At 40.7% G+C, this 23151-nt stretch overlaps 1 protein-coding gene across 1 annotated transcript in view; it reads left to right on the top strand.

The window, feature by feature from the left end:
* Nucleotides 1-21927, top strand: part of gnptab (N-acetylglucosamine-1-phosphate transferase subunits alpha and beta) — a 23965-nt gene extending 2038 nt beyond the window's left edge. The window contains exons 5-21 of the mRNA XM_037696229.1: nt 828-1030; nt 2635-2699; nt 2837-2971; nt 11038-11199; nt 11468-11647; nt 12404-12574; nt 12670-12793; nt 12863-13075; nt 14424-15469; nt 16171-16370; nt 16441-16660; nt 16743-16856; nt 16929-17014; nt 17085-17183; nt 17270-17437; nt 19372-19462; nt 21856-21927. Of these exons, the coding sequence (XP_037552157.1) occupies nt 828-1030; nt 2635-2699; nt 2837-2971; nt 11038-11199; nt 11468-11647; nt 12404-12574; nt 12670-12793; nt 12863-13075; nt 14424-15469; nt 16171-16370; nt 16441-16660; nt 16743-16856; nt 16929-17014; nt 17085-17183; nt 17270-17437; nt 19372-19462; nt 21856-21927 (3349 nt within the window). The remainder of the gene's footprint in view (nt 1-827; nt 1031-2634; nt 2700-2836; nt 2972-11037; nt 11200-11467; nt 11648-12403; nt 12575-12669; nt 12794-12862; nt 13076-14423; nt 15470-16170; nt 16371-16440; nt 16661-16742; nt 16857-16928; nt 17015-17084; nt 17184-17269; nt 17438-19371; nt 19463-21855) is intronic.
* Nucleotides 21928-23151: the final 1224 nt, after the last annotated feature.

Below are 23151 nucleotides of genomic sequence, written 5' to 3' on the forward strand. Positions count from 1 at the left end.
GCAGCATGAGATAATTCGCAGCATGAGCTCAGCAGCATTGATAATCAACATGTGATAATCAGCAGCATGAGATAAGCCGCATGTATAATCAGCATGAGATCAGCAGCATGGATAATCGGCATGAGATCAGCAGCATGGATAATCAGCAGCATGGATAATCAGCAGCATGAGATAATCTGCAGATCAGCAGCACAAATAAGTCATATAACAAACACCTCTCAGTGCAATTAAAAACTTGTTTTGGTTCATTTTTATTCATTAGCTGTCAGTTTCTATGACTTCTCAAGGCTTGTTGATTCTTCGCGTGTGTCGGAGCGGCAGGCATGGTCAAAAACTGCGAACGGTCTAAAAATGAAAACAGCAAGGTGTGGAAAATAAACATGACAGGAAGTTGTCACAGAGAAACAACTGAAATGTGTAAACTGATATGATTTTATAGTTGAGTTCTTTGGTGGGGCTCTTCTGTGAATGTTTATTGTGGCATAGGAGGAAATCTAACTTCACATTTTGTTTGTTTCTAAAATGACCAGCTTTAGTGACAATAATGATCCGCCGTGTGTGGTGAAGGTCTGCCTCTGGTTTTGCCGTTTCCTGTGTCTTCACCTCTTAACGTTTCAGTGCTGATAAACTTCTTTTTTCCTCTTCCTGTGTGAAAATGTAACCACAGATACGAGAGCCGCTTGGTGCAACCTTCCACGTGTGACAAACGTGCAAACTTGACTAATTTCACACATTAGCAGCAAAAGCACAACAGCAAAGTGCTTCTCTGAGTCGACGCTTATTTATTCAATTCTTTCACGTATTGTGTTTTTTTGTAATTCCGGCAGCGATAAGCCCGAGTGCCTGCTGTCCCGCTGCATCGTGGCGCCCATGTTGGCGCTGGATCCCGCCCTGCCAGCCAACGTTACCATCAAAGAGCTGCCTGCCATCTCTCCCTCCTTTTCTGCTGCCAAAGAGCTGCTGCTGATGAACAAACCCTTCCAGCCGACGCTCGCCGTCTCCGTGGTCGTCTTCCACTCGCAGGCCGACGGTAAAAACACAACGATGGAGGAGACTTTCTTTTCAGAACAACAACAAAAGGCCAACATTTGGCAGGAAAGGATGCTGCCTATTAATTAGTCTCAGATGGGAGAGTGATAAATACCGTATTTTCTGGAGTATAAGTCGCATCAGTCCAAAAAAGAATCACGAAGAGGAAAAAAACACAAGTCGTGTTAATATGCGTCACCGCTGACCCCTGGGAAACATGTTCCAGTGTTGTGCCAAAAATCGATTGGCGTCCGTGGGAGCGTCGTGCACGGGAGGACCCGCTGTTGCAGTTCTTCGAAATTTAACAAGATTAACACTTTAAAACAATTATTTGTTTACTCGACATTATAGCAAGGGTGTGTCTCAGTTTAACTTTTTCCTTAATAAATGCACTTTAATGGTCAATGTTTGGCAGGGGGCGGTTGGGGTACAAGTACACGAACAACATACCGTATTTTCCGCCCTATAAGTCGCGGTTTTGTACATAATTTACATGCCCTGCAACTTATAGGCCAACGTGACATATTCATAGATTTTTTCCCCCGATATTTATAAACCAATTTTTGGCTGAGATATGACTGTTTTAATTCATTCTGACTGAAATTTTTTTTTAACAGTACCATTTTCAGCCTGTAGATGGCAGCAGAGTAGTAATAGCTGTATGGCATACCGTTGTATCATGTAATAGGTAAACGTGGCTATAATGACCAATTCAAAAAAGTTCAAGACAAAAACAACTGGACTCTATTTATTATACTTTATACTTTATTGTTTGTTTTTCTTGAATTTTTTAAAAATTTACCATGTCCTGGATGACTGGAAATCTTCACCAGCTATTAATGACACAATCGGCCTGCCATAGTCTTCCCCCACCTTCATTCTGCTCGCTGCTTGGAACCGTCAAACCAGCTGCACCGCCCCGACGAAATGCAGCTAATTTGACCATTAAAAGTGCATTTATTAAGTAAAAGTTCAACTGATACACACATTTACTATAATTTCAAGCAAACAAATAATTGTTTTTAAGTGTTACTCTTGTTAAATTCTTGTTAAAGTCCTCCCGTGCACGCTCCCACGGCTGCCATTTGGCAGCCAATCGATTTTTGGCCCAGCACGCACCAGCCCACGTTTCCGGGTTGTCAGTGGTGACACATAATAGGTGCGACGTATTTATGGATTTTTCCACTTTATTAGACAAATATGGACTGATGCGACTTATAGGGCGGAGCGACGTATACAGCGGAAAGTACGGTATATGCCTACAGGTAGTTGTCAAAAGCCTAGAGGGCCCTCTTGCACCTCTAGTGGCTGCAAATGGTAATGCTTACTCTGGTTCATGTCAGTATGAATGAACATTTAAAGCACCAGTTAAAAATTGCGTCATGAATATGGGGGAAAAAAAACATATAAGTCACAGGACTGGCAAAATCTATACAAAAAACTGCGACTTATACGCTGGGAAATGTGGTACATGTACATTTTTTTCACGATGAAAATGTGTCTACAAAATGATGATTTTATTGCACTAATAGGAGAAATGTGTCTTTTCTATACTCATGAGATGATTCAAAGGGAGTTTGTTGCTTTTGTTTCCTGTGTTAACAGCTGATAAAGCTTATAAAGATGTTTCTAAAGAAGTCCAGAAGTTCTCCGTTTCCTGGTGTTTACTGGTGAGTGTTATTTTCTATCTTGTCCACTTCATAAATCCCCGACCTCCTTTTAAACGTAAAAGACACGAGCCTTGTTTGTATTCACGCTCACTGAATGGGGATAATTAGACTTAAAATGTTGCTTTATTCACGCCCAGACGACAGATAAAGAGGCTCCGGGTCTTATCCGCATGCAGACTTTGGCCTATCTGAGCGGCTTCCCGGCGTCCTTTAAGGAGACGGAGCAGCTGCGAGTCAAACTGCCCTCGGTCGTAACCGGCAAGATCAAACAGGTAAAACTCGCGTTTTCAGTCGTGCCTGTTATCGCAGAGAAATCTGTTGTTTGCATTTAAAAGGGAGTACAAAAACATCTGCTCACCTTTGGCTCATTTGTTCCTGAAACCTGTGGAAAATGATTGAAATCTACCTATAAAATGTTAAAATAGATAAATGTTTATGTTTGAAACAGCAGGTGGCAGTGTTGCTCTCTGGATCAGTGTGAAGCTGTTGGTCTTGTTTTTGTAGTTTTTTCTTACACAATGCAAAAGTCTTGGATAGATTTTGTAGTTTCTCTAGTGTCATCCAGGCATGTGGTGATGAAAAACACAACTTTTCATTTCTTATTTTGCCACCTGACTGCAGCTGTGTTCATAACTAAAACAAACTTTAGGTGTCCTTCTTTTTCTGCATCCAGAGAAGCATCAGTCGCTTCTTGGTGTTTATGAAGCGCTCACACTATTGTCATCCATTTTTCTTCCCTACGTTTTCCGGCATCTTTCTCGTTCTACAATTTTTGTACTATTTCAACAAATCAAATTAAAAGTTCAGCAGAAGGGTGCCATGACTTTTGGTATTGGTGTAACTTTAGCTTTTTGAAATATTTAGCCTTTTCTGCCACTTTTTCCTCATAGAAAATGAATTGAGCTCATTTTACATCCTTCAGATGTTTAGATGTGTTTACAACCCTTTACTGCTCCTTTCACATTTTGTTCTGATTCAGCTACTTTCAGCTGTTTTTCAGCTGTTTTATGCTCCTTTCAGATTGTTCCTGCTGTCTACAACATTTTTGTGCTTCTAACTTCTTTCTACTCTTTATGCAAGTTTCATCTTTTTCTGCTATTTCAGCCCTTTTTAGCTGTTTTATGCTAATTTTAGCTTTTTAGCTAATTCCACATATTTTGCACTCGTTTCAACTTTTTTCAGCTTAATTCAGCAAAAATGTACTCTTCACTTCTGGTAATTTAAGCTATTTTCTGCTTTTTAAGCTATTTTGCAGCTATTATTATTATTTTTTGCTAATTTCAGCTTTATTCAGATAATTTCCACCTTTTTAATGCTCATTTCTGCTTCTTTCAGCCTAATTTGGCAAACGTGTTCTTTCTGCATTCTTCTGCTAATTTCAGCTTGTTCTACATATTCAGCTACCTTTTCTTAATTTTTTTTTTTTAGCACTTTTAGCTAATTTCAGCTGTTTTCAGATCAATTCAAGTTTTTGTGGTAACTTCTGCTGCTTTCAGCTTAATTTACTTCTTTCTGCTAACTTCAGCTTATGCTCCTTTCAACTAATTTCTGCTAGTTTCAGTTATTTCAGCTACTATTTAGCTGTTTTCTGCTATTTTTAAGCTTTTTCAGCTTGTTCCACTTTTTTTTCGTTTACCCTTTATTTATACAGGTAGTCTCATTGAGTCACGAGAACTCATTTTCAAGAGAGACCTGTTTTTGGGAGCAGATGGTGGGGGGTTGAGGGCCTTGCTCAAGAGCCCAGAGTGGGGCAAATGAGGGTGGAGGCAGGTGTGGATGTTTCACCTTTTCCACCCACATTTTGATGTTGACGGTACCGCGAGTTGAACCTGCGCCTTTCCGATCACAGGCCCATCTTCTCTAACCTCTTTGCCGCCACTCCCCAATTTTCTGAGCTTCTTCCACTTCCTTTTGGTAGTTTAAGCTTCTTTCTGCCTTTTCAGCTACCTTTCAGCTATTTTTCTTTGTTAATTTCAGCCCTTTTTTTTAGCTGTTTTCTTAATTTTCTGCTTATTTAAACCTAATTCAGCAAATATGTGTTCTTTCTGCTTTCTTCTGCTAATTTAGGCTTGTTCTTCCTTTTCAGCTAAAATTAAGCATGGTTTTTTTTAGCTAATTTCTGCTGTTTTTCAGCAATAAGCATTTCACATTGCATTTTTGTAGGACATGCAATTTCTCTAGTTTTATTTTAAATGGAGGTAAAATGTCTTTTAAAAATGTAAGTTAAGGGCCTCATGTGTGGCTCTGCTGCGTCTGCTGACGTCCTGGGTATTCTAAGAGGAACAAACGGCACTAACGAGCGTGGTCTAAGCTGAAATAATCAAACAAAACAAAAGCAACCTGGAGCTAAGGGATCTTGTTGGACCAGCTGACTGGGAGGTTCAGGCGCGAGTCGACTGTGTGTCCCGTCTCCTGATAATAAAATCCCACGGCTGATGGAAATAAAAGGGGATAAATTAGGAAACATCTTTCATAACTGTCTTTGTATAGGAAGAGAGTGCAAACAAATGTTATACAACAGGCGTTTAATAATAGCAGTGGACTAATTCATGTGTTGCGTCACTTTTTTTTTTGAGTGAAACATTAAGTTAAATACATAGCAAATAATAAATAGTAAAATATATATTTTGGAAGACCCAATTAAATGACTTTTGGTTCTGATCAATTTAAATAAACTTCAATAAAATGTAAAGTGTTACATCCTCAACATACAAAAATTTGACATAAAACTTAGAAGCTTTTAGGTCTACAATGCCATATTTCACAGAAGTTTTTAGTAAAGTTAATTATTAAAAAAACATGTCAAGTAAATGAAACGACACAGACAAAGTGTATTCTTTACTGTAAAGTGTTATAAAAATAAGTATTTGAGGTAAATCGTGTGAATCATTTTTGGCACTCATTTAAACTTTTTTCGGCAAAAATGTGCTCTCTCTACTGCTTTCTTGTAATTTAAGCTTATTTCTGATTTTCTGCTACTATTCAGCTGTTTTATGCACATTTCTGCTTTTTTCAGATAACGTCCAGTTTTTTGTGTTTATTTTTGCTTTTTTTCAACCTAAATGGGCACACTTGTGCTCTCCATTTCCTTCTGATAAGTTGAGCTTTTTTCTGCTTTTTCAGCTACTTTTTACGCTTTTTTTTGCTTTTCTTTATTATTATTTTTTTTTCAGCAAATTTTCTAATTTTTGTGTTCAGTTTTACTTATTTAAACTAAATCTAGCAAATGTGCATTCTTTCTGCTTTCTTCTGCTAATCAAGGCTTGTTCTTCAATTTCAGCTACATTTCAGCAAGTTTTTTTTAAGCTAATTTTAGCTGTTTTTCAGCAAGTTCTTTAGCAATAAACATTCACACTGCATTTTTGCAGGAAATACAATTTCTCTAGTTTATAATTTGTTTTTTTCAAAAACAGAATTATAATAATATTTTTTTAAACATCTGATTAAAGCTTTGGTTTAGCATTTTAAGGCTGTTACTGTTTAGCAATGCTTGTGTTTGTTAAGGTGGCGGCCATCTTGAACTGCTTTGCGCCAAGTGTTAGTTTTAGATGTACATCCAGTGATTACTGATGGTTTCTCTAGCATCTGTCCAGTGGTTCATTGGATATTTTGCTAATATTTGCTGACAAACACAGACGGGCAAAAACATAATTGGCCATATTTTTAAGTGTTTGTGAACACAAACAGCTGGAGAATCTGTTGGACAGAGCGAACAGCTGCTGTGGAGCTCCTCCTCTGTAATGCGATGAGATGTAGGTTAGCACATTTAACCCACATATCATCAGCATGAAACCAGTTGTTCCTCTCAGTGGACTGGTCTCCATACTTCCTGTCATGTGTGTGTGATATTCAGGCCGTAACCTGACCTGTCGGCGCCAAGTTTACTAGAACCACCGTTAGGAGCAGCGCACGTTCAGCCAGCGCTCTGAAAAAGGCCACCGGTATTTTCCTGAACCCGTTTGAACTCCCAAACTCAAATCTGTCCTCGTGATTTTATCTAGGAGCTGGAAGGAGCATCAAGGAGTCCAGAAGAGGAGACGATTCAAAGTGCGCGTGTTTGCTGTTTTGACCTGGCTGGACTGTAGCCTCCACACAATGCTCAGTTTGGGTTTCAAGGTGCTTCCTGGTGTCAGTCGGCCTCTTCTGTGAAAGAGGGATGATGCGCATAGTGTGGAGGGAGCGGTTCAGCGCTGGTATTTATAGCTGGTGTTAGACACCATGATAAGGTGCTGAAAGCTGGACGACAACCCTGATCTTCTGCCCGTGCTGCCGCCTGTCGAGTCCTGCCCTCGTGTTTGTGCACCGGCCTGCCGCGCTGACGTTTTTAGATTAGTGCGTATTTTAAAACGTCAGGGAAGGCCAGCTGGATTGTTTTGAGGCATCCACTGCAAAGAGCACTTTGATTTAGGCTTCTCTAGAAAACCACCCAGTCATTCTCCTCCAAATGTCACCGTGACGACTCGTCTGCTTTTTACTGTCATTTTGCTTTCCGAACACACTTTTTCATCCTCTCTTTGTTCTTTGGCGTTTTAATTTTCAAATGTCAGCTGCTTAGAGATGTCCACTGCTGCATATATTTTAGGACAAAGTTTGAGGACTCAAAAGTTAAATCCAGTGACTTTGTTAAAGCGAATGGCTGCACATAAAATAAATTAAAAACTATAAATAACTACTGGTATTTTAAATTGTATTAGGCAGGGCTATTCAACTGGTGGCCCATGGGCCAAATTAGGCCCACGGTTGTGCTCAGGTTGGTCCACCAACGAGTTCATTTTTTAAAATAAAACTTGATTTTGAATCATAAAACAAACTTAATGTCAATAACTGCTGGATGTCCAGTCCCTGAGCTTTTGGCTTTTAGGAACTGGGGCCCCCTGAGCAATTTAGTTGAATAGCCCTGATATAAGGTGTTTTCAAGGGTCTTATAACCCTTTCTGGAAAGGGAACCTATCTATGTGGAGTTTACATGTTCTCAGTTCTTCCCACAGACCATGAACACGTCCATTAGGTTAATTAAATAGTTGAATCCCAGTTGAAATACTTCTTGGAGGATCATGTTATTCCAATCTGGCTTTAAATCTCTCCACAGCACTGAAACTGTTCTATTGAAGGTTTTTAATGATGTTTTCATAGCCACAGGTCCTTCTGTGCTGTTTGTCCTATTGGACCTCACATCCGCTTTTGACACCATCGACCATGAGATCCTCATTTCTAAACTGGAGCAGTTGGTGGGCATCACAGGGTCAGCCCTCAAATGATTTAGATCCTACCTCTTTGACGGAACCTTTTGTTCCAACATTGAGGAGTTTAGTTCATTACTGGCAACTCTTCTGTGGGGGGTACCACAGGGATCCACCCTCGGTGCTCTTCTCTTTTCTTTATACCTGCTGCCACTAGGTGCTATTTTCCATAAACATAACATACCCTTTCATTTCTACGCCGATGACTGTCAGATTTACTTCCCCCTGAGGCACAGTGGTACACGCTCTGTTCACCCTCTTTTTGACTGCCTTGCTGACATCAGGGACTGCATGTCTTTAAATTTCTTAAGCTTTAATGAGAAGAAGTCTGAAGTCATGTTGTTCCCTTCTAATGGCACGATCAAGGACCACAGTATTGACATCTCCTGTTTAGCCCTGCTAGAGAAACAAAGAGTCACAAATCTGGAGTGATAATGGACCCTTCCATGACACTTAACTCTCATGTACAGTAAACATGATTGTTAAATCCTGTTTTTTCCAGCTGAGGCGGCTGTCTAAGCTGAAACCCATATTGCCCCAAAATAACCTGGAGACAGTAATACATGCATTCGTAACATCTAGGCTCGATTACAGCAATGCGCTTCTGTTTGTATCAGTCAGAGCTCCATTGCACGACTACAACTTGTCCAAAATTCTGCAGCCTGATTTTTAGCTGGTACAGGCCATAGAGAGCACATTACACCAGTTTTGGCCTCCCTGCACTGGCTACCGGTTCACCTTCGAATTCAGTTCAAAATACTCCTGCATGTTTTTAAATCACTAAACAGTTCTCCCCCCTCTTATCTCACTGATCTGCTGCAGCCATATGTCCCACCACCCTCTCTGAGGTCAGCAGATCAGATGCTTCTTTCGGTTCCAGGAACCCGTCGTAGGCTCAGAGGTGACAGGGCTTTCTCTGTTGCAGGCTCAAGACTGTGGAATAACTCACTACATGTCAGGCAGGCTCTTTCTATCACTGTTTTGAAGTCTCGCTTTAAAACCTACTTTTATTCCCTGACTTTTAACACAGTGTGAGTTGATTTGAACCTGTCTGTATTCTACAATGTTAGCCATTAGTTATCTTCTGCTATTCGTATCTATATTTTATTTTACTTTAGTTTATGTTTTGCTGTGTGCTTTGCTTGTTTGTTTTCTGCTGTACAGCACTTTTGTTGGCCTTGTTGTTGTTTTAAGAGCTCTATAAGTAAAGTGGTATTGTATGGTAATTGGTGATTGCCTCTAGGTGCGAGTGTGAATGGTTGTCTGTCTCGTTTGTCTCTGGGTGATGGACTAACAACCTGTCCGGGGTGTCTCTTCGTCCGACTGCTGGAGATGGGCACCATGGATGCTAGAAGAGCCTTTTTAGAGATGCTGACTCTGACAGAGGTAAAGATGGGCAGAGGTTCACCAGTCTACAAGATGCTGCATTGATTGTCGTCTTTTCCTCATTTTCATTCTTCATTCGTTCCTAATCTGGTTCTGACAGCACAACTACTGGCTTTACTAATCTGGCAAATTAAAGAAAAGTTTGGTTTTAGCTTTCAGTCGCCTCAAGATTTCATAATAAACTGCTTGTTTGTTCATTTAAGGACATTATAAGTTATATGAAGATTCATCAAAGGTAACTTGTCAGTGTCAGCATCAAAATAATTTGCCTTAGAAGGATTATCATCATTTAGGCTGAGTCGTGATCAGAAGATAAGATTTTACTACCATCCTCTCATTTATATTAAAATGAAATCCCTCCGGAGCGGTTCAGGTTTTTTTTTTTTCTCTGATTGTGAATTTCATGCTGAAGGTCGCAGCTTCAGTTTAGACTAAATACCAGCTGCCTAAAGAGATCACTCACCACTCAGTTAATGAGTTTACTCACTCAGTTTCGACTTGTCAGATTACATTTTGGTTAGCCTTTGCAGTGACACGCGGGCCACAAACATTGTGGTTTAATGTGCTGAGAGTCCAATCCACATGGGACGTGTTAATACTGCGGTGAGGAGGAACTTCAGCTGCTGCCTGGTGGATGAGCTGATACCACCAGCTGTGGTTTTTTAAACATAAAGTGCTCAGAAAGATGCTAAGTCCCTTTATCTTTCACTTAAACACGCTGGTTTTTATTTTCACTGCTGTTTGAGGTGGTTTTGTTTTATTTTATTTAGAATGACAGCATTTTCCCTCCGCATGAGACAGGAAGCAGTCGCATGTGAAGCCTCGAACGGCTCGAGGGAAAACTGTAAAACATTTTGGTGATATGCGTCTTGTGGAGAATCACCGCTGCAGAAATGATCTCAACTGTTGGCAAATGTTGATTAACGCTGAAATCGGCTTCGGAAAACGGCGATTCTTCAAGCTAGATGCTGTTCTTTATTATTTTGAGCTCAGATTATATAGAGGTAATAATCAGGCTGCACAAACAGATAAATTAACTATGCTATTTTAAAAACCCTTTCTCAGCAGTGTTTTTACACTTGACACTTTGCTCTTGTGACAGTGTTTTTCTCACATCACGGATGCCCTTCATGGAAGGGGTGTTTATTTTAATTACAAATGGTTAAAAAAATTAATCTGTATGCCTTCTTGTGGCTGTCTGTTGTTGTCGCTGTTGTCCATTGTTGTCGTCATTCTTTGTTGAAATCAGGTCTCTCTTGTAAATGAGTCCTCAAGGCTCAATGGGATTTACCTGTCTAATTAAAGGTTGAATGAATGAATGAATGGACTGCATGTATATAGCACCTTTCTATCTAATTAAGATGCTCAAAGCTCTTTACAACACAATCTGTGCCCTCAGTTACCTCCACACACACATTCATACAGCACTCTACTAGATTTCTACAAAGAATAATCAGTGCTTTATCACATTCATACACCGATGAGACACACATCGGAGGCAATGAGGGGTTCAGTGTTTTACCCAGGGACACTTCAGCATGTGACTGCTAGTGAAATCGAACCCCCAACTCTTGCATTGGAGGACGACTGCTCTAACCACTCAGCCACAGCTGCCTATCATCATCATCTTTATTGTTTATTTAAAGGGTTCTCATCTCACACGACTGACATCTGTCTCTATTCTCTCAGACACGTGTTTATTTGTCTTGCAGTTTGAGTTGTACTCGGAGGCCAGCATCGCTCTGCTCCACCTGAACACCCCTCAGGATTTTGCTGATTTGGCCCAGCAGGCTAAAAAGAACCTGACTCTGGATGGGAAGGAGTTATCCATCAGCCCTGCCTACTTGTTTTGGGACATTACAGCCATCTCCCAGGTGACGGCCATCTTTCATATCCTCCCCTCAACACGTTACTTTAAAGTTGACTCATTAAATAGTATTAATTTTTGTTTTTGTTTAATACACAACTTTATTCAAACTCAAATAGTTTTTCTCTCCTTTATTTTCACTGAGATGGTTATCAGACATATCACCACAAACAATTTGAAATCCATGTCTCATATAGTAAGATACCATTAACTAAATGGACAACAGTAGCAGTAAAAGATGTTTTATTGTAATTTAAAATATGTTTTCCATTCAGTCTAAACAGGACGAAGACGTCTCAGCCAGCCGATTTGAAGACAACGAAGAGCTTCGCTATTCGCTGCGCTCCATAGAGAAGCACGCCCCCTGGGTGCGACACATCTTCATCGTAACGAACGGACAAATTCCCTCCTGGCTCAACCTGGACAACCCCCGAGTTTCAGTGGTTACACATAAGGTACCCTCCACACTGGATTGCACTATCTTCTTGGTACCACTTTACAATAAGGCTCCCCTTATAGATGGCTAATAAATAGTTTATAGATGCGTTATTAATTCCACTATAAACACTTTATTAATCATTAATAATAGTTTATTATGGATTAATTAAGGGTGACAGACAAACGTGCCCAGTTTGTTGCCAAATCTGTTTACCTACAAATTTAATTTGGAGTTGTTATATTAAACATTTCACACTACCTTGTTAGCACAATAAGCATTTGTAAATCTATTTTTTTAGAATATAATTTTAGTTGCAGATACTAATAATGCAGTGATAAAGTACAATATTATATGCTAAAGAAATAGGTTTACAAATGCTTATTGTGCTCACAAGGTAGTAGCTTAGTCTGAAATATTTAATATAACAACTCTAGATGAAATATATAGGTGAACAGATTTGGCAACAAACTGGTCAGTTTTGTCTCAGTCACCCTTAATTAATGCGTAATAAGCAGTTATTAATGATTTATAAAGTGTTTATAGAGGAAATTAATAATGTATCTTTAAACTGTTTATTATCCATCTCTAAGGGGAGCCTTATTTTAAAGTGGTACCATTTTCTTTACTAGTTTATGACCAATCCATAAACCTCAACGATGTTTTGGAAGGTCTATTTAAAAGTACAACAAATACTGAAAATAATCTAAACATTTCTGCTAAACACAAATTATTATGTTGTTATTAATGACTGCTTGTTATTTCTTTTCCCCAGGATATCTTCTTGAACCACACCCACCTTCCCACCTTCAGTTCCCCTGCCATCGAGACCCACATCCATCGAGTCCCGGGGCTCTCCCAGAAGTTTATTTACCTCAACGACGACGTGATGTTCGGCAAAGACGTATGGCCCGATGACTTCTACAGCCACTCGAAGGGGCAGAAGGTTCAAACACAACAATGAAGTACTCACCGTGTGGTTGGTTCTGAAATCTAAATCCCAAACTGGCTTCACGCTCGTCTTTTTCCACTCCCCTTCAGGTGTACCTCACCTGGCCTGTTCCTAACTGTGCAGAGGGCTGTCCAGGATCCTGGATCAAAGATGGCTACTGCGACAAAGCTTGCAACAACTCTGCTTGTGACTGGGATGGAGGGGACTGCCTCGGTGAGGGGCTCAGCGCTGATATCGCTACGTAATTAAGCTGTTTTGTGTTTAATACTTTGTCTCCGACAGGTGCAGCAGGGAACAGGTTTCCAGCAGGTGCAGGTGGGATTGCGCCCGATGGAGCAGGTGGACAGGTGTGGCAGTTTGGAGGTGGTCTAGGAGGTGCTGGGGGGACCTTATACTGCAATCAAGGCTGCGCCAACTCGTGGCTAGCTGATAAGTTTTGCGACCAGGCCTGTAATGTTCTCTCCTGCGGCTTTGATGTGGGCGACTGCGGCCAAGGTGAGTTTAAAGCAAACCCATCAAGTTCTGTTTTTTTTTAAATTATTATAATTTAATCAAATATGATGGAAGTGTCAACAAATTTCATGAAAATATTTAAATGAGCGTGTAGGCACTGTCTGCATTGTGAAAACCTTAACTAATATTCCAACTCCTATCCACTTCTCTACAACTACTAAAACACATGAAGGATCCACATTTTAGTACCTTGATATACTACAGTAAATACGCTTTTAGTGCTATAACCGCTAATACACATCAAATATGTATTTGTGGTTAAAACTGTTCAAGAAAATTGTTCCAACTTCTCTAGTTTCTGTCATTGAAACAAGTATTGTACAAAAACAATAGCAGGAAAATAAAAATAAAAACATGAAAACAGTCTCACAGTTTGACTGGATACAATAAAAAGCCATCCTTCAGATCGTTCTGGAGGATTCTGAGATATTCTCAGTCCAGAGAGAATATTTCATTCCTCAGGTAGGCTCTGGATCTGCAGAAAAATCTCATTCACTGAGAGCCCTACTCAATCCAGATTATCTGGTTAGATTATTGTGTGTGTGTAGTGTTTGAATACAGTAGTCCCTCGTTTATCACGGGGGATCTGTCCCATGAAGCCCCGCGATAAGTGAAAAACCGCTAAGTAGAGATAGTAGTACAAGTAGTAAGTAGTAGTTTATTTTAGTATTTATATAAATATATATATATATATATATATAAGGCATTTTAAATCCTTCCCACACTCTTGCAACATTCTAAACAATGTTTCTAAACTCTACTGTTAAAGAGCACAGAGTGTCATCATTTCAGCTCCCTGCCTCTGCTGCTCTGTGCCACCTGCAAGCGCTCTCGGCCACGCCCACTTCTCCGCTCTGCACGGAGATCAGCTGATCAGCCGCAGGAGGAAGCTTATCCTGCAGCATGGCCTGCACAAAGGTGCAGCAGGTGCTAAATAATTTAAAATACTTTATTTTAAATTAAAAATCCATGCCGATCGTGCGGCTCATCCCATCAATCAGCCAATTTTGTGTCGTGTCCAATCTTATTTTGAAAAGCCGCGATAGAGCGAGTCCGCGACAAACGAACCGCAAAGTAGCGAGGGACTACTGTAATGTCAAAATATTGGGAATTTTGCATTTGTAGGTCATCAGATCTGAAGTTATGTACAAGATGCGACTCAAATGTTGACTTCTCGATAATTAAAGGGTCTGGGATTGTAGTGCATCAAAACTATTCAGAAATCACAGCCTTCGAAGGTTACAGGAACTTTAGCAAACACTAAATGGACTGAATTGTTGGTCTGGTCTTGTTTTGTGAACTGATATTAAAATCTTGACTCTTATTTTAGAGCACTTTGGAGAGCTGTACCACGTGACCCTGCTGAGGAACCAGACTCTCTACACTCTCCCTCAGGGCGAGACCAAGCCGTATTTCAGCTTTGAGAAAGTAGCTCACAGAGTCTCCGAGGCCCACGTCAGTGACAGCCCTGCGGTGCGACACACTTCTGTGGCCAACAAGTGGAAAAGCATTCACCTGCTACTCCATCCAGGCCACAACGCCACCCGCATTCAGTACAACCTCACCTTCCAGAGAGAGGATGACACGGAGTTCAAAATGGTCTTTAATGTCGCTGTGGACACCCGTGAGGTCCCTCAGAGTAACGTTTCCAAGACTTTGAGCAAAGAGGCAGGAAAAGAGTCCGAGCTGACCACGACTCGTGAGCCGGTTTTCCCTTTCTCGGATGTTCCTGAGGAAAAACGAGGGCCTAAGATTCACAAGCTTGGCAAACCTGAGGGTATCATCCAGGTTCCTTCAGTAAATGTGTCCCTGCTGCCAGCTGTTGTGCGCAGCGAGCTTCAAAAGTTGGAGGAAAAGCTTCTGATCGGCGACATTACTATGAAGGGTTATAATTTCACCAGGGCTGCACTTCTGGAACCGTACAGGTCGCTGTCTGAAAAGCACCCGAACGTTAACTTACAAGCAGGCAGAGCTGAGGAGAAGCCTTACAAAGACTTGGAGGGGGTTCACCAAGAAACGAAGCCTCCCGTGAGAGATGCCGTTCCAAAGATCGTTCAAAAACATCACAACTTGGATGAAAAAACGAGTGAAAAAGCCGTTTCTGTTGAAAGGAAACTCGTTACTCCTTTCATCCCCGTCCACATTGACGATAAGGTTAATAATGTTGTTAGTCCCAAACAGTATCCTCTGAACGCTGCGATTGAGAGACCCATGATTTCCAAACTTTTAGGCAACTTTTCCCAAAGAAAAGGTGAAGAGATTCGAGCCCAGTCACTCAGCGGTCCTTTAGTTGGAAGGAAACTCCAGCACTTTACTTCCTCGGATCGAGGCTTCCTGCCGTGGGAAAGGAGGAAATATTTCCAGGCTTTTCTTGAGGTAAGTAGATTCTTCCAACTTTTAATTGGGGACTGCCTACAAAGGCAGCCACCTATTATTATCCACCTGAAAAGGGTCTTGCTCTTCCTTCAACTTTAACACGGCCCGAACCACAAAGTGTACCCCCACTAATTTTATATCAGAACAACCGGCTCAGCACTGTGATGTGTGCTATTACTTTTATTGGCCTTTTGAGTTACCATGGCGACATAATTTGCAAATAATGACGCCATTTTTCCTCATTAAAACACACTGACAGAACTCAACAGCTGCCACAGAGAGGTCACAAGAGGTCTCTGAGCAAAACACTGAATAATGTTTGGAGGCATTTTGGTTCAAGATGGCCGCCACAGCTACCACAGAAAACCCCAAATGGACTATAACTCATTCTGTGAGATATTGAGCTGAAATTTGTTATGGTCATATCTGAGAGCGAGTTGCTTTACATTCCGGATGCAAATTAAAACTCCATAATGGTCGCCTGTGCTAAAAAGGAAAAATGCTATAAGTCAGCCATTTTTAGCAATGTTAAGCTAAAATTTTATGTGGTGGTAGCTGAGAGCAATAAATACCGATTCCAAATTAAAAATTCAAGATGGGTACAAAAGCTACATTTAAATGGCTTCAACTCAGCCATTTTGTGCATTTAGCCAACTGTTCGTACCACTTTACGCATCATTTGCTTTGTGTTAACGCCACAGGAGGTCGAGCGTCTTCAAAAAGAACTGTCCTATGAGACGGATGGTACGGCTACCGGGCGAAAGCTGCGAGACACGTTTGCCGACTCGTTGCGTTACGTCAACAAACTGCTCAACAGCCAGTTCGGCTTCACGTCCCGCAAAGTCCCCGCCCACATGCCCCATATGATCGACCGTCTCATCATGCAGGAGCTGCAGGACACGTGAGGAGGATGAAAAAGTCTACATCTGTGTTTACATCTGTGTTCGACTGAGCAGCACTTTTCTCCCCAGATTCCCAGACGAGTTTGACAAAACGTCGGCCCACCGCGTCCGTCACTCGGAGGACATGCAGTTTGCCTTTTCGTACTTCTACTTCCTGATGAGCGCCCAGCAGCAGCTCAACGTCTCGGAGGTGTTTGATGAGATTGACACGGACCACTCGGGTATTTTGTCCGACCGTGAGATCCGGACTCTCGCCACGAGGATCCACGAGCTCCCCCTCAGCCTCCAGGTCAGTCCAAATCGCTGATTTCTCATCCTCTCCTCAAAATTCAGGTTTTGAATTTTTTTTTAATAACTTGTGTTAAATGTAGGACCTGACAGGTCTTGAGCAGATGTTGATAAACTGCTCTAAAACACTCCCGACTAACCTGACCCATCTCCACCTGGTGAGCCCGACTCAGGAAGCCTATTATGACCCCAACATGGTGAGTTGAATTAACCTCCAACCATATTCAAACCTTTGTGACTGGGTAATTTAAACCTAAATGTTTTTTAAGCCCCCTGTTACAAAAGGCCTCATCCTTCACTGTAAGTCCATCACAGAGCGGATTCACAAAGCCTTTAAAGACCAAAACAAATACAAGTGAGTTTATTTTTACTTAATTATGCATTTATTCCTAAATGTTGAAGCTAACTTGAGTTTTGTTTGACAGGTTTGAGATAATGGGGGAGGAGGAGATAGCTTTCAAAATGGTGCGGACCAACGTGTCCCACGTGGTCGGCCAGTTGGACGACATAAGGAAGAATCCACGGTGAGCTTCATAAAACAGAACCAGTCTTCTTAAAACTCTGGTCCAGTCACAGGCTGAGTCTGGTCCATCTGTTTTGTCACCAACAGGAAGTTCATCTGTCTGAACGATAACATCGACCACAGCCATAAGGACGCCGCCACAGTAAAGGCGGTGTTGAGAGATTTCTATGAATCCATGTTCCCACTGCCGTCCCAGTTTGAACTTCCCAGAGAGTACCGCAACAGGTTCCTGCACATAACAGAGCTCCAGGAGTGGTAATACATTGGATATGTTTGGTTCTTCTGTCTTCCAACTACTGGGAGGTGTTTGTGATAATGAACATGCATCATCAGTGCTATAGGGCAAATATTTTATTTGCAAATTGACTCTCACTAAAACCATTCCAGCCATGTTTTATAACCTGCAGAGGTGATTTTTATGCCTGGTTCCATGCAGGTGTAGGTAAATACTGCATCTCCATAATGAGAAATAGTACTGTGGAGTTGTGTAGAGGTGTGCACACATTTAAACTTAACCTCTTGGACTTTTTGAAAATCTTAACCTGAGATGATTTGTACAGCTGGTTTTGGTTTAGTTCTTCCAGCATGTTTTCAATAATAAATTCACTTAAACTTTTCAAAGCTACCTCCCTCCCTCCTTGATAATGTGACATTAAAGTTGCATTAAAGCTTTCTTTTAAAGCTAAATAGGAGCTCATTGTGCCTTTGAACCCAACTATTTATTCTGTTTTTATTAATATTATTATAAATGATCATTATGGGTGCACTTTTACTGGAAGAACTACAAAACAACATGCAGGATTTTAGTAGAACTACTCCGTGATGCAGTTCGTTACTCCTGCCGCACCAAAAGCCAAAGAACATGTTTCAACCCTTCACAATAAGAGTCTCAAACACATACACAAAGATAACGTAAGAAAACTCTCCAAACATCTGAACATTATGGATCATCTTATGTTTTTGTTCTTCAGTGCTTCAGTGGTTTAGATGAACAACTGCTTGCCATTTCCTAGTTAACCCAGTAAAAGTGCATCCATCTATAGAGGGTGAAATGTGACAAAATTAAACAAATACGTAATAATTAAACATATCATTTAATTATCCAATATATAATTAAATCATTAAATATACAATTAAATGATTAAATACGCAATTAATTAAATGTCCCATGAAATAAATAAATGTGTCTTTTAAATTCTTTATTTCATAATGTATTTATTTATTTAATTTAGTCACATTCCACCCTCCATACCCCATCAGCCTTGGATACAAGAATAACGAAAAACAGAACAAATACAGTTGGGTTCAGGAACACAAAAAGCTTTATCCCCTCAGGTTTACTCTTGTAAGAAAATATTTTTTTTTTCTTAATATTGCAACTTTTTCCTGTCAATAATATTCCCACTTTAATCTCTGAACCCAAAAGCCCAACTGTCTCCTTATACTATATATACCTTACCTTATATATACTTTATATCTTAATACTTTATTGTCAGAACATTTAAAATCTTCAGAATTTTTTTTTTTGTACCGTCAAAATCACGATCATGGTTTTCAACTAAATTCAGCTAAATCTGGAATGTCTGACGATTTGTTTGATTGAGTTTCATGTTTGCCAAGATTAACACCAGCTGTTTTATTTTATGACCATAATCAAGGAGTGTTATTATCACAATATCCAAATGTCTGACTTAATTCAACCAGAAGTCAAAACCTCTGCGAGGTTAAAACAGTTGAAGAAAAGCAGAAAAATTATCTCATAAAAAACCCAAACTGGTGCATTAGCAGCATTTCTTACTGATAAGTTAACTTCTCATTGACCTCTTTAGTCATTTCATCATCTAACTGCTCATATCTCAGATATTATAAAGATAAAAAGGCTCTGTCCTCTTGGACTGAGTGTTTTCTTGTTGAAGTAGTGGAAATCTATTAGGAGGGTGTAAAGCTTGAGAATGCCCGTTTTAAATAGAAACTTTAAATTTAGCTCGAGCTGCTTCAGGCTAGTTCTGAAATGTGCCTTCTTCTCTCTGAATCAGCGACACAATGGTGTTGGGGGTGTCACTTTGTCACCCTGTTGCCCTGCTGCCCTCTGCATGCTGCTGCCCTCACAACACTTAGCCCAGAAGACAAGTCAGGAAATGCTTGTGCTCGATGCGTTAAAGAATAACCTTAAACGTGTCGTTTTCCAGGCGGTTATATCGAGACAAGCTGAAGTTCTGGACCCACTGCGTCCTCGTGACTCTGGTCGTCTTCACCGTCCTGTCCTTCTTTGCCGAACAGGTCGGTATAGCCACCTCAGTTTGTTTACACGTTCAGATCAAGACACATCAGCGCACCCGCTCTCTGTTTCCATGATTCATTCTTGAGCTATGAGCGCTTCAAAACGCCAATCTGAGCTCATATGTCAGGTTAGTTTGATCAGCTGACTTTACGGAAGAGAAAGACTCTCAGAAATCCTTTTTGAAAGGTGAGACCCTTGTGGATCTGGATCAGAGCGTACTTTAAACCTTTTGTCAGATAAAGTGGATCTATAGGTGGAATTTTTGGAAAAATTTTTGATGGTTTTCTCCTGTTTTAGTACTGAACCTCACTGGACAAACTGCAGGCCTTGTTAAAGAACTCTACCCGCTCAACGGTTGTAAGCCACCATCTTAATCCATAGGTTTCCAGTTGCTCCTCAGCAAAGTTAAAGAAAGGTTAATAACTGGGATGACCTAAGGGGAATCTCAAACACTGCAGCCCCACAGGGACCAGTGCTCCCAGTGAGGAATGTGTCGGACTCGTCCAGCGTCTCTGTCGCCGCTCAGTTGATCTTTTTGGCAGCAGTTGAGTCTGACTGTCTGAGTTACGAAAGTACAGTTTAGATTAAAGAGATCAAAAGTGTCCTCGCCCCCCACTCCGCTGCCTCACATCTAAGGTTATATTTGCTTTCTTGGTTTACAAAGATGGTAAATGGACTGTACTTATGTTGTGCCTTTCTATCTGCGTAATCAAGATACTCAAAGTGCTTTACAACACAATCTGTGCCCTCATTCACCTCCACACACATTCAGACATCACTCTACTACATCTCTACAATGATAATCTGAATCTGTAGAATAATCAGAGCTGTTTCACATTCATACACTGATGGGACACACATCAGAGGCAACGAGGGTTTCAGTGTCTTGCCCAGGGACACTTCAGCACGTGACTGCTAGTGGAATCGAACCCCATCTCTCCCATTGGGGGACGACTGATCTAACCATTCAGTCACAGCTGACCCTGAAGATACAACTAAAAGATTACCGTATTTTTCAGACAGTAAGGTGCACCGGATTATAAGTCACATTAAGCAAAACAAAACAGAAAAGTCAAACTTTATTCAGCTCATTCACAATAACTCTCAACATTGTTCAGTAACACATAAAATCAGTTCGAGGTCAGGAAGCACAGCCATAATTTAATACATAAGATGCACCAGATTATAAGGCTCACTGTTGATTTTTGAGAAAATTAAAGGATTTTAAGTGTGCCTTATAGTCTGAAAAATACGGTAGCTGAAGCTAAAAGTAGCAAAATGTCAGTTAAATGTTCAAAGTAGAAAAATACCATCTTAAAGCTAAATGTATCAAACCTCAAGCTAAAAGTAGCAAAAGACTAGCCATAGCTAAAAGTTTCAAAAGGCAAGCAAATTGCACGTTAGAAACTAAAAGTTTCAAAAGGCAAGCAAATTGCACGTTAGAAACTAAAAGTTTCAAAAGGCAAGCTAAAAGCAGCAAAAGAAGACAAAAATGCAGTAAGTTTGCTAAAGACATTTTCAAAAAGAATAATGTTTTCATTGGAAATAAATAAATGTATTTCTAGAAAATATTTATAAATAAGTTTCAAAGTTCATGCTCAATAATTCAGGTAAAAAAAATCCAACAAAGTTCAGTCAGGTCATCTGGACGGTTTATTTATTTTTTTGTCGTTGTTGAGACGTTTCGTCCTTCATCCAAAGGACTTCATTAATCTGAGGAGCCACAAACAAACTCAGTTCCACAAGCAGCGCACACACAGTGGACCAACCAGTTTGTGGCTCCGAGAGGCTGTTGGCTCCTCGCATTGAAGAAGTCCTTTGGATGAAGAACGAAACGTCTCAACAACAACAAAAAAAACTGTCCACTGTTTGTTGTTGTTGTTTTTTTTTAAACCTGGATCATTGAGCATGAACTTGGATGTTTTGAACCACTCTGGCTATGGCTGCCTCAGAGGAGTCGACAGGGGAGAGAGTGGTCCCCAGAAACCATCTTATCACCAGCAAACTGGTTGGGCCACTATGGGAGTGTGCTGCTTGTGGGACTGAATTTGTTTGTGGCTCCTCGGACTGATGAAGTCCTTTGGATGAAGGACGAAACATATTAACAACAACAAAAAAGAAACAGTCCAGATGACCTGACTGAACTTTGTAGGATTTCTAAATAAGGTTAAATATTTTTGAAATGTACAGGAATGACAAAAAAAAAACAAAAGTTCCTAGCACCCACTTCTTGAATGAGCCGAACGTTTTGCAATGTGCACAGCTGAAATCGAACAAGTATGGAGAATTAGTTGGACTGCACAAAAAAACAAGAGGAACTGTGAAAGTGCTGAGTCAGCTTTTCTTCAATAACACAAATACCAATTTCCTCCTTTTTTTTTTTTCTTCCCAGCTGATTCTGCTGAAGCGAAAGCTGTTCCCCAGACGCAGAGTAAACAGAGACAGCAACCCCGAGCGGGTGTGAAGGAGGAAGACTTCCCGCTCTTCTCTCTGAGCTTCGCCCTCCACCTCCTCTCTTCTCCTCGGCAGCGAGGCCGGGAACAGAGTCCAGACTGGGCGACTGGGTTGAAACGGGAGTCCAGAGTGCGGCGTCCCGTCGGCGCAGCTGGAGGCTCTTGTCAGGAGTGGAGACATTTTGAAGATGATGGATGGTGATGGCCGGTGAAAGAAACCACAGCCAGACATTTGATACCTGTAAACTTTATTTCTTTCATTGAGAGCGTTGGAGACACTCCTCTCACCTCACATCGCTCTTCCATCGCCGTGCCATCGACCGGTCACTGACAGATATACTGGTTATAATGGACCTCCCCACTGCAGCAGGTTTTATCACAAAATACTCAAACTCCACTGCTGCTTTTATTTCTACAAAACGTTTAAAGTGTTCATTTATCCGCGTTTGTCTTTTTTAAATGGGTTTGAAACAGACGGGGTCCAAATTGGCTGCTGGGAAAATAAAATCGGTTAAAAAATAACGTGTTGCTTTTACGATGTTGGTTTCCTTTTTAAAAACGGTTTCGACTGTTACCTTTCAAACGAAGTGCCTTTCTGTTCGGTTCGAACGTGTTCTGTACGTTGGACTCTTGGTTTACGTTGTGACTGGGGCAGGGAATGTGTGGATTATTACCGTATTTTTCAGATTATAAGGCGCACTTAAAATCCTTTTAATTTTCTCAAAAATCAACAGTGAGCCTCATAATCTGGTGCACCTTATGTATTAATTCTAGTCGTGCTTACTGACCTCGAATTGATTTTACGTGGTACATGGCGCTCAAAAATCTGTCAAAATGTTTTAGTTTTGCTTAATGCACCTTATAATCTGAAAAAATACATTATTGTAATAGATGTGGTACGGATTATGAGTGTGCCGCCTTTACAGCCACCTGTAAGTGTGTCCCTGTGGGACTCGTCAGGCTCGCTGCTGTCTGAAATTCAGACCCCCCAATCTCCCAGTACGTTCTGTAACTTATTGTTGTATTGTGACCAGGATGGAAACATGGTTTCATAAACTGCTCGCCATCTTCCAAATCTCCTCTGAATGTCGGTTTTAACCATGTTCTGTGTTAAAAAGAGACGATTTAAGCGACTGCTTGGAGCTACGGTGTTCGTCGGCGAGTCGGACGGGACACTATACGAACATTTCTGGGATTTTTCTTGTTTTGGATCAGTGGTTTGATTGAAATAAATT

This window comes from Nematolebias whitei, chromosome 22, assembly GCF_014905685.2.
Source record: "Nematolebias whitei isolate Nwh7 chromosome 22, NemWhi1, whole genome shotgun sequence".
Taxonomy (NCBI): Eukaryota; Metazoa; Chordata; class Actinopteri; order Cyprinodontiformes; family Rivulidae; genus Nematolebias; species Nematolebias whitei.